Source organism: Macrosteles quadrilineatus, unplaced genomic scaffold, assembly GCF_028750875.1.
Source record: "Macrosteles quadrilineatus isolate MER2022 unplaced genomic scaffold, UCM_ALF_1.0 Scaffold_153__1_contigs__length_253293, whole genome shotgun sequence".
NCBI lineage: Eukaryota > Metazoa > Arthropoda > Insecta > Hemiptera > Cicadellidae > Macrosteles > Macrosteles quadrilineatus.
The window spans coordinates 44,422-57,007 of NW_026542746.1; the positions used below are offsets into that span (position 1 = coordinate 44,422).

The following is a 12,586-nucleotide window of genomic DNA, read 5'->3' on the forward strand; positions in this document are numbered from 1 at the left end:
AAGTTTTGTATTTCAGTTGTTAATTTTAATTAATCATTCCTCATTTTGGATTCCCCAAAAGGGCAGGATTATGATATTAGCTGCTATGAATCATTAGCTAATATGGCATAAGCGCTTAAATTTGTAATGTTTACAGTAACATGTTAAAATTTGGTGCATTCCTCTGCCCAATAAAAAGTGTTGATAAAGATAAGGGTAGTTTGAACATATGGCTGAATTTCTATTGTCATGTTTATCTATTAATTAATTATTTTTGTTTAGTTTGGCAGCTATGAATTTGATTTTTTTTAATATCATGGATGTATATTTGGTTAAAGTTGAGGCCATGTTGACCAGAAAATAATATTCCTTTTGAACTAGTTGATCAACAAAATAGACACATTGACTAAGAGTAATTTGAAAAGAATTATTTATTCCACCCCTGATAAAATAAAACTCAATTTGAATGCAATATAATTAATAGTCCCCCAACCTTGGTGTCAGACCAAATGTGTTTACTAAAAGAATGTTAAAAATATAACTTAATTTGAATGCAAAATAATAAGTGAATACTCCTGTTGCAGGAATATTGCTTACTAAAAGAATTAAAAGTTGATTTATTCAGTTCCTTGCTAAGCAGGTTAAAAATAAAAGGAAAATCATATGCTTGCCCTATACATACTAAACATTGTGCTAGAAGGACCACCAATATGTTTTGATAAATTTTCAAAAACTACTATAAAATAAAGAAATTTGTGTAGTTTAATGATGCTTTATTCATCAATTACTAATGTACATTGATTATTTGATTCCTCATTAGAATCATTATTAGTAGAATTATTATTATTTATTAGAATTATTAGGGGAAATATACAGAGATTAGAACTAAAATCTTTATAGATACCGTTTCGTGTAAAATACCCCTTTCAATAGGCACATTAGGCTGATTACTCATTTAGATTTTTTTTTATTTGTTTGAACTAAACTTTATGGAAATAACAGACATACAAGATCAGAATTAACAATTTGAAAGAATGTTTATTTTTGTATTTGGATAACCCTGAACTAAAAAAGTACAGTTTGTGGCTTTAAAATAAGTTCTCGCCATGATCACTGCAGTAATAGACATTTCCTTAAAGGGAAATTTGCTCATATTCTGTCATACAGAATAATGTTAAAATTTTCAATTTGTATTTGTTAAAACAATATTTATGTTAGTATGGGGGTTATTTCCAGATTAGGCAAAGTATTATTGATATTATTCATTTATAAAATAAAATTCCACATTTTGGTAGGCCACAGACTTATATTACCTTTATAAATAAACTTTAAAATATGATTTAGTAAATTCTGCATTCCAAAGAAAATACCCAAAGAAAAAAAGCATTTCCATTAAGTTTAGGAAATGTCACACTGCAAGTATATATCATAGCAAAACTGACACAAGTTGATTACAAATCTCCAGCATAGAATCATTGACTTTATATCTATGAACTTACATTTGATTTTAATCTATTACTGTTGATAGTTATAAATTATAAGAATGAGTTGCTGTTTGATTAAATTTGGATGTTATAATGATATGTCTTAATTTAATACTCATGAATAAATGTGTTTTTTTATGATGCAACATGATCTTCTTACTCTAAAGAGACATTTAGACTTTACAAGGTTTTTACAAAGAATGAATCTTGTGTTCCCATTTTAGGTTTAGTATTTAATTAAGCAACAAATAAACTTCTACTGACCAAGTTGATCTAACATCTTATCAATTTTACCTACCTCTCTTATCAATAAATTTACATACATACTTAAAATTAGAAGTACCGGCAGTAGTATGGTTATTTTTAATTTGTTAATATGTTTTCCTTTTTTTTAATAGTAATACATACAAAACAACTAATTAAAACACATCCCAAAATCACAGGAAAGGAACACTTAGAGGTTAGGTTTTCAAACACACATTTTATTTCATTCTAAAACCAAACTTATTGTATTATTTTGCTAAACATTGTGTTAAAACGTTGAATAGGTGTTTTTTTACTCACTTTGGTTTCCTTCGGTGCTGATATTTGAGTGTAAGGCACTGGAATGTGCCTATCCATACTCTTGTAAGCCTTCACCATTTTTGTTTTCATGTCTTGATCTAACAAGTCACCTTCCTTAAGTAACCTCACCCCCTCCCCTATCAACTCATTGATGTCTATCCCTTTATGAGGGAGTTTAGCAGCAGGCATTGTTAAAAGACAAGTTCCCACGTGACAAAAATACTAGATACAACTAAGTTCTTTACTCTAAATCAAAAAAGCAATAATAACAAGTGAAAAATAATTCCCCAGAAAACTTAAATCCCAAGTAATAGACAAATATTATTTTAACCTAGCAAATACAATTTATGTGAATGCCTTTCCCTAATTCTCACATAGGTCTACTTCTGACCAAGTTTGAAGACAGAATGGGATCAGTGTGAGCAGATATCTCACAAGTCTACATTCAAAAGGTTATCTGCAGTTCATTGTGCTAAGCCACAAAAGATAAACCTAGGAAAATTACTTTGGCCTTATCTCCAACAGACAATATTGTCATTTATCCATATAAGAATTGGGCAACCTGTTTTTGCATTCTGGAATTAACTGTGTGTAATTAAATTAAACTATTTAAACCAATGAGAACATTGTCAAGATAACTCAATAATGAATAAATGAATTGACATTTTTATGGGATTTCCGCATCAGGGCTTATCTTAACTAGACCCTGGCTATTAAATTATGTGTACCATTCTAGAATTTAGTAAAGAAAGTTGTACCTAGTTGAGCACAAAAAAAGATCCTATTTTATCTAAGCTCAAGCAAAGATATTAATGGGTAAGTGATCAAAATATCCCCTGGTCAACTATTTGTTTGACATACTTAAATTGAATTATGTATAGACATAGCCTATTATGTAATGTTTAATGGCCAAATAAACAATTTGAATTTGAAATAGGTTTTGCTGATGCTGACATTGATGAAACCCTGATTTACATACTAGTATCAACCTGGCAAGAAATCTTTAATGGAAATTCTACATTGTAATTCTTACAAGTTTACATTTTAAAGATGATCAGTCTTGAACAGAAATAACTAAAAATTGTTTTTTGTGTTACAACTTTCCCCTATTCTGTGTTCATAATAGAATAAAGAGATAATTTTACACACTACTTCGATAAATTTATACAAATGACTTACCTTGTTAGAATTCTTCTGTGTTAACATGAAAAACTTAGCTCAATATACATTAAGATGAACCACAAGCACAATTACGTGTAAACTATTTTGGGTAAAAGTTGCCGTACATTAAATTAATTCACATTTCAGGAAAATTAAGTGTAGAATAATAAAATTAAAACCTTAAACCTTAGATATATTACTGCATGATTTCCAACATGAACTAAACACTGATGCTGATGTCATTTTTAGTAATTGCAATGACAATATAGGAAAATGTGTCATTACATGTTAACTAAACTTCTTGTTTTAGACTAGTACAAAATATAGCTAAACTGCCTTGAAGTAGGAATTCTATTAAAGCTTCAAACCCCCGCCACAGCAAACCTGCAGACTAAGCAAATTTAATTTGCCTGATTTGATTTCCACTTAAATGTTCCCTTAAACATGTAAAATTTATCCCCCCTTTTTAAATACAATTAGGTTTAATGAGTAGCTAATTAGGTTTGTTGCAACATATAGGATAATAAAGTGTGTTTTAGCAAAATGTATACAGAGTGGCTGAAAAGTACCTTGCACCCCGTCCCCCCCCCCCCTTAACTTTGTAACCATTTGAGACATTTGAAATCGGTTTGCGGCAACCTTCAGAGGGGCTACAATAATTATCGTTAATTTTGAAAATTTTTCCCTTAAGAGGAGTAGGGGTTACCTCTAAATTTTCAAAATGGAAGTATTGTCGACTTTGGTATCATTTTACAGATCTTGTCAAAAGTAAACAATTGACATAAATAAGATGGAAATATGACCCCAAATAACAAAATGGCAGCTAAAAAATACTTTTACCAGTGTCTTAATCAGAATTCATGTAAAGTGGTGGTAAAAATATAGCTAATTTTAATTCACTTTCAATTTGTATCAAGGCAACATTTTTTCTATTTCGGATCATTGCTAATAAGATGTGTGGTTAAAAAACAGTACCTGGAAAATCCCAAACTCTCCATAATTGCTGTTATCAGTAATCTCTGTCCGGTTTCCTTGGTTTGTCGAATTCTTTTTTTCTAGTTGAAGGTTCAGTAGTACTGAGAACTGCCCATATATTGTACATGACCAAACTGCAGGCCTAAACTATTGCGGCTTTTTGATTGTTGTATGTTGGTTTGTAATTTGTCATGGTTTAGTCAGAATTAGTACAAATTGTTTTACTGTTTGGGCAAACTGGCACTTACAGTGGAGCAACAAAAGGCATCCTGAACATCAAATCACTAAACAAGCTGTGTCTAATCTAGTAAAAAAGTTTCATCGTACAGGGAGTGTTGTGGATGAGCCCAGATCCGGTCGGCCTAGCACAGGCGAATTAACAGAAGCAGGCGTTTTAGCAGAGTTTTCTGTTAATCCTCAGCAAGTGGAGTTGCACAACAACATAATATAAGTAGGTGGGCAGTGAACAAAGTTTTAAAAAACCACCAATTCCATCCATATAAGATCACGTTAGTCCAGGAACTGTCTGAAGATGACTTTGATAGAAGAACTGAATTTTGTGAATTAATGACACAGAAGTTGGAATCTAGAGAAATCTCTACTTTTGAAATAGTTTTTAGTGACGAGGCTTCATTCCAACTTAATGGACACCTTAACCGACATAACTGTAGGTATTGGGCACAAGAGAACCCCTACTGCTGATACTGAGAAAGCCACACTCAACACCCGCAGAGGCTAAATGTATGGGTTGGAATGATTGGTGACTTCATCATAGGTCCTTTTATTATAAATGGTAATTTAAATGGCACAGTCAGTATACAATAATATGCTAAGAACACAAATCATTCCAGCTCTTAACAACCTAATAAAAACAACTGCAACACCAGATGAAAATCCAGTTTTCAACAGTGATGCCATATATTTTCAACAAGATGCAGCTCCTCCACATTATGCTAGGGATGCAAGGGATACATTGAACATTGAATTTCCTAATCATTGGATTGGTCGAAGAGGTAGTATTGAATGGCCAGACCTAAATCCATTAGATTTTTTTCCATGGGGCCATTTAAAATCATTGGTTTATGCCTCACAGCCAAGGTCCCTCGAAGAATTAAGAATAGGGATAGAAACGGACTGCAGACAAATTAACAATCAAACTTTCCAAAATGTAAGGAACATATTTCAACAGAGATTGTACTACTGCAGGGAGGTACAGGGAAAGCAATTTGATCATCTGATTTTGAAAAAAGGTAATTTTTTGTACTATTTCTTAATAGACTTTTTAAACAAAAATTTTCATTATCATGGTTGATTGGATTTAATTAATTTTAGGGTGCCATTTTGTTATTAGTGGTCCGATTTTTATTTTATTTACATCAATTATTTAGTCTCGTTAAGACCTGTAAAATGATACCAAAGTCAACTATATAGTTCATATTTGAAAATTTTGGGCTGACCCATACCCACTCTGCCTTAAGGGGAAAATTTTCTAAATGAATCATCATTATTGTAGCCCTTTATAACTAGGAAGGTTGCCGCAAACCAATTTCAAATATCTCAAATGGTTAAAAAGTTAAGGGGGGTGCAAGTTACTTTTCAGCCCTCCTCATGGTTGATTAGGTTTTAATCGTTTTAGGGCGCCATTTTGTTATTAGTGGTCCGACTTTTATTTTCTTTATGTTAATTGTTTATTTTCGTCAAGATCTGTAAAATGATACCAAAGTCGACTACCTATACTTTCCATTTGAAAATTTTGAGCTAACCCCTATCTGGGGAAAGGCAAACATTTCAAAATTAACCATCTTTACTGTAGCCCCTCTTATCTAAGAAGGTTGCCGCGATTTCAAATATCTCAATTGGTTAAAAAGTTAATGGTGGTTGCAAGTTACTTTTCAGCCACCCTGCTTAGTATGAAACAAAAAAAATTACAAAAATTTATGAGAATGTTAATACATTTTGTGTTTATGGGTGCTTTTGATGTTTGTACTAAAATATTTGGGATTTTTGTAATTAACATGTTTTTTTCAACGGTGTTTGTTTTATCACATGGTTATCGTTTATTTTCAAATAAGCAAAGAAAACAACATAGTGTTGTTTCTGGCTGCAGTATGTAATGACTGGGTTTTGTGGTTTAAATGTTGAAAGAAAAGAAGATTGAACCAAGTAAGAAACTTAAGACACCCAAACAGGTAACCTTCAAGCCATAGGCTATCGAAGGGCTCACCCGAGCGCTGATAAATACTGATAGATCAACAAAATTTGACAGGATCAAAAATTATCTTATCGTTTTAATGAAGTGAGACCCCTGTAATGAGATCTTTGCTCTTAAACAATTTCTTAGATACTTTCATCACGTTTTGAGACATGCACTCATACTATCATCAAATAATCGTGTGATCGTTACATTTTAGTATCTAATCTTACTTGTAGCAAAAAATTGCATTGCTCAATCAAATTCTTAAAATAGGTTCGTAAAAGGGTATAAAATTGTGTACCTATATAAGCTATGATTTCACTAAATGGTGTTAACAAATTGTGAAATGTTTTAAGTCAAACATTTATAAAAACTCCCAGTTCAGAATCACTAGACTTAAAAATCTGTGTATGATAGTAGTGTATAATCTAATAGTAACGATTCTTGAACATTCCAATCCAATCCAATCAGCAGTGAGTAAAGTTTTTGAAGGTCTGGTGCTGGATTTTGTCAAGCCCTGTTTTAGGCAAATGGTCGTGGAAGAGCAACATGGATTTACATTGGGCAGATCTACAATCTCTAATTTACTGGTTTTCCAAGACTACATTTTGGAAGCATTTAGCAGTGGAAATCAGGTGGATGCTATATACGTTGATTTCGCTAAATCCTTTGAGAAGGTCAGCCATAGCCACCTTCTTGCCAGGGCCGTCCGAAGGGGTGGGGGGCAACCGGGGTAAGCTGCCCCGGGCGCCGAGCAACGGCTGTTTGTATTAACATAGTATTAAAATATGCGAATGCGACTATTACTGCTGGGGGGGAGGGGGCACCATGACCATGTTTGCTCCGGGTGCCGCCAACCTTTAGGACGGCCCTGCCTCTTGCCAAGTTGCATGGTTATGGAATTGTTGGGAATCTGTGGCAGTGGTTCGGTAGTTACTTACAGAATCGGACTTTTGCTGTAAAATATGGCTCTAACATGTCAGCTTCCTTTATTGCCACGTCAGGTGTTCCTCAAGGCTCACTGCTAGGACCACTTTTATTTGTGCTGTTCATCAACGACATTGGTAAGAACTTGAGTGTTAGTTATTCATTGTTTGCTGATGATGTCAAGCTATACCAGACAATAAGAACAGGTGATGACTTTCGTTTGCTGCAGGCTTCGCTCCACCAACTCTCACATTGGTGTGATTCAAACCTGATGGAAATAAATCCTTCCAAGTCCAAGCACATTACTTTTCATAGAACAAAATCTCCAATTGCCGAGGACCTGTACTTGGGTGGTGATCTCATTGAAAGGTGCAATATTGTGAGAGATCTTGGTGTGTATATGGATTCCTCTCTGAACTTAAGTACCGTACTCACTTTGATGGTATTTGTTTAAGAGCATCAAGGATGATAGGTTTGGTCTTTAGGCTGTGGAAATTCGGCCTCAACACCCGGACTATAACATTGTTATACAAGTCATTAGTTAGACCGATCCTGGAATATGCTTCCTCGATATGGTCTCCATATCAGCTGGGACAAATTGATAAGCTTCAGTCAATACAGAGAAGATTCATGAGAATACTGGGAGTGAAGAATGGATATGCCTACAGAGAGGTTCCTATTACCGAGCTCGAAATCAACCGAAGTTTACCGTCTCTGTCTTCTAGACGCCTGATTGCTGATTTGGTATTTCTCTATAAGCTGATAAATGGAGTTACTGATTGCCCCTACCTGCTTCATCTAGTCCTATTCCTAGAATGCTGAGAGCTGGTAACGAGGTCTGCAATCTGGTGGATTTCTTCTCGGACTCCTTGGGTACGTTTAGACGCTCAGTCCTCTACTTGGAGCAGTGATAGATGGAAAGTCTTCTTCAAGTACGAAGTGGCTAGGTCCGTTGTTGGTGGAATTGAGCTTCTGTGTAGTGCTGGGTGTTTGGTGGCTGCGTTAAAGGGCCACATCTGAGTGTTTGTGTTTGTTTTTTTGTAGTGGGGGCATGGTCTCCTTACTTTTCATAGTTTTTTTCAATATAATGTAGTGTTTGTTATCTTTTGGTAGCTGCGTTAAAGGGCTACACCAGTGTCTGTGAGGGCATGGTCTCCTCACTTTTCCTCCAAACACACTTCTCCTACTCTATTATTGTAGTCATCTGTTCTGCTACCTGTATTTTTAATCATGCTGTAATAATAATGCTTTAATAACGCTGTAAATAATTATGTTATCTTTGAGTATTCTCTTTATTATCTGTTGCTATTGTATTGAATAATTATCAATGTTTTGTTGTACAGTAGTGCTTTGCTTATTAAAATTGTAAATTACTTGTAAATACTTGTAAATTGTGACTTGAGTGCTGATACAGTTATGTTATTGTTATGTCATTTCTAATATTCTATTATATTTATTGCTACTGCATTGAGTATTATATTGTTATGGTTGTATTGCTTTGCATTTTAGAATTGTCAAATGTATTCTTGAACCATGAAACCTATGTGTAACTGTTATTGCTGATCTGTATATCAATTGTTTGTATAAGTCAATAATCTATTTAGTATTAATATCTTAGGCTACCATCTTGATGTACACAAATTTGTAAAATTGTTTTAACCGTGGGAAATAAATAAATAAACATTTACGCAAAGAGAAACAAAATTCACTTAGCCGAAATACTAGCTTTTAAAATCTGTATAGAATACCATTGTATGATCTTGTGAATTTAGAAATAAATTTTTCAAGAAAAATATATTTCAAGGGAATTGAAAAATAAGCAGAAATAATTTCTAATCAGTATTTAGACTATGAGTTAAAAGTGTGCAAGCCTTAGATTTTTGTTCAAGCCCAGTTCTCGGTAGAAAGCCTGAGCCTTAAGTTTCAGACAAGCTGTTGTATACGGGCGAATAGTTATGATGACAAGTAATAAATTGATTTTCCTACAGTTACCTAACAATGTACATGTTATCTCACTGATTTGAGAAAGCAAAGTGGCCAATTCGCTCATCAGTGAGACAATGTTAACATTGTCTCACTCTAAATTACTTTGTCTCACTCACTCCAGATTTTCAATGTGAAGGCACAAAATAGTGAGCGCGTAACATGCAGACAAGGTCTTATGCGCGCAAAATACGTTGGCAGCACTGGTTGTAAATCAGCTGGTCAGCTGGTTGTACTGTTGAATCATTGAATGTAATATTAAAAGTTCACTTCTGTGTAAAAAATATGTCACGTTTCTTTACCAATTTATTTGTTTTATGGTAACTGTAGGAAAAATATAATGTGCAACTCGAGTGCAAAGTGCAATTGCCTCACTCGAGAAATTATTCCTCACTCGCCTACGACTCGTGAGTAAGTATTTCTCTCGAGTGAGTCAATTGCTCCCTTTGCTCACTAGTTGCACAAATAACTATTTATTACTCAACTCTTCTTTTCAAAATCCATTTAAATATTAGGATATTTTTGAATTTGATATCGTATTGTGGTCCACTGTGGTATAGTGGAAATCATAAATTTGGTGTAATGTGTAAATATGTTTAATCATCATGGCTATAATCTGTGATTTTGGTACTATCGTAATCATCACCAATGATCCTGGCGACAATTTGATCAACTCTCGTGATTGTGATGATATTGTGAACTTTTGATTGTGCAAACTTTGCAGATGCTTTGTGATCATGAGTTTAATGCGGGATTAAAAACATGGCAGGTCTTGATATTCTGACTCAGTATTCTTTTGGTATTATTACTCGTTTGACTTGAGCTTTTATGCTAGGCTCGGCTCAAACATTTTTCACTGAAATCAACAAGTATTAGCTTTATTGATTTCCCTTAAAAACTAAAATAATGTTAGGTAGCGAATTAGGGATGGAGGTAAGAGCAATAGCTATATAGCATTTTGTTTTGTATAAAAAAGTTTATTGATCTTTAAATGCAGTAGAAAATAACACAGATACCTTACATAGATACAATATACAGAAACTTTCCCTATTTTATAAATAAACTTAATATATTCTATCCTAAGGTTATAACAGGTAAAATACACGCACAAACACACACACACATACAGACTCACACAAACATACACACATACATATACAAGTATTCTAAAAACAAAGGTGAAACATATTTACAAAATGGTATAATACTAAACTAATGGAAATAGATATTTCTTATCACATATAAAAATTTGTTCAGTCGATAAAACTACTTGAAAACATTCAATGTTGTGATCGTATGAAAAAAAGAAATTGCTTATTTATGTCATCTCTGGCAAAAAAAATATATTGACACAGACAACCAAAAAGTCCTAATAATACAAAACTTAACTATATTGGTGCTACGACTGAAAAGTCTACATCTTTCAAATGATTTTGGAATTGTTAAGTATCACATTTAGTTTTTAAATACCACAACCACAATAACCTGTGGCAAATAGGAAGTATTAAGTGAGAGTTAAAGCTACGACTGTCACCAACACACATACTATCAGCGGAGTAGCTCGAGTGGCCCCGCTCTGTCTTGGAGGGGCTCCTGCAAAAAAAGTAAAATTATCATACAACTTTTTGTTGAGAAAACTTGAATTTTACAGAGACAAAAAACTGAAGTGAACTCTTTTTTTGCATCTCATCTAGGTGGTTGTGTAGCCAAGTGTTCTACTTTATACTTCTACTTTATACTTCTATGACAATAACAAAAGAATAAGAAACCCTGCTATAATATATTAAAATGGTTTTAACCTAAGTCAAATTGTATAGAAAATTGTATTTTTGTGATTTTAGTTCATGATGTAATCATGCAAGCTTTAGTTCATTGAGCTAGAGCTTTACACGAGAAGACAATAATCCACCATCTTGTGAAGTCTAATTGTAAATGTAATAATGTTCTGGTGGTCCAATGCTCCAATACAACCATAAACGTATTCTTTCAATGTTAAAAGTTGTTAATAATTATGTGATGTTAAAGTATTCTACAGCCCCGGTGTTAGTGTACACACTCTCAACGAGTAGTGCTCCGACAGCGCAAAGCTTCAAAGGTACGAATTCACAGCCCAAACGAGTTAACATATCACTTTTTTTTAAATTCCAACATACATATAAATTTTTTCCAAATACAAACAGCTATTTTTAAATAAAAAAATTTTAATTTAAATTTATTTATGAACAACTAAATTTTAAAAATTTATAATTTTAAACAGCTAGTCATTATTATCTTATTTTTTCACACCTGAATGCCAATTTTGGTGAGAATCGCATTACCCATTCTCCCTGTGAATTGGTACCAAAGATGAAAAATTTACTACTTTCAAGCTCCATATCTCGCTTAATATTCAAAATATAAAAAATCTCTTATAAATTTGTATCTTTAATTTTTAGAACAATTGAACAATAACAAAAAATCAGACATGAAAATTTACGACCAAACACCCTTAAGGTGATACAGTGACTATCAATAATTGCAAGGAGACAATTTTGACGAGTGGTAGTCAAGCAAATGTATTGAAGAATTCTATTAAAAACAGTATGTGCTCTTTATTTTTTTTTTATTTTTTTAACTGAATTACAATTTCTATAACTTATTATCGCCATTCACAATAAATAAAGGAACCACAAAAACAACCAAAAAGATTAATTTTTTCCAGGGTTATTTACCATCAAACGTAAGTGTAAAATATAAGTTAATACGATTCAGTTGAATAGTTGGATAGAAGAAGGAAGTAAGCATGTTCAAGTTATTTTGGGTTCATGATCTAAATTGCAAAAGAATGTGTAAAGAAAAAAAAATCACTGTGGTAAACATGTTTACATTATAAATTCAATAATAGAAATTGAGATAAGTTTTGACTACGCTACTGATACAGACTATCTAGTTTGGTAAATCTGTAAACAAAAAGATAATTACTAGCGTTATCTAAAGTAAAACAATGTTTTCTTGAATACCCTTTTGCTGAAATGTACTTTAGTTAGGCAATTTAATGTTATGGCCACAAAAATATGACAATCACAAATAGTTCAAATTTATACCAACTGCTAATAATTTAACCTATATTTTTTGAAATTAGGTAATTTTACCATCCAATGAAATTATGTAATGGCAGCACTAAAAATATGGCAACTGCCAACCTGCAGACTATGTCAATCTCCAGTTGAATCATTCAATTTTTATTCAAACAAATTAACTATAAATAACAGTAGATAAACAATGTATATTAACACTTTGATTTTTGCTACACTTTTGTAACAAAGAGTGTTAACTAAAC

The 12,586-nt window shown here is 32.8% G+C and overlaps 2 protein-coding genes across 2 annotated transcripts in view; both read right to left on the minus strand.

Moving 5' to 3' along the window:
- LOC128982182 (folate transporter 1-like) overlaps positions 1 to 2,428 on the minus strand; it is a 32,842-nt gene extending 30,414 nt beyond the window's left edge. The window contains exon 1 of the mRNA XM_054401246.1: positions 2,028 to 2,428. Within this exon, the coding sequence (XP_054257221.1) occupies positions 2,028 to 2,216 (189 nt within the window). The 5' untranslated portion in view covers positions 2,217 to 2,428. The remainder of the gene's footprint in view (positions 1 to 2,027) is intronic.
- A 7,805-nt stretch (positions 2,429 to 10,233) lies between these two features.
- LOC128982180 (uncharacterized) overlaps positions 10,234 to 12,586 on the minus strand; it is a 39,879-nt gene continuing 37,526 nt past the window's right edge. Inside the window, exon 13 of the mRNA XM_054401244.1 lies at positions 10,234 to 10,860. Within this exon, the coding sequence (XP_054257219.1) occupies positions 10,772 to 10,860 (89 nt within the window). The 3' untranslated portion in view covers positions 10,234 to 10,771. The remainder of the gene's footprint in view (positions 10,861 to 12,586) is intronic.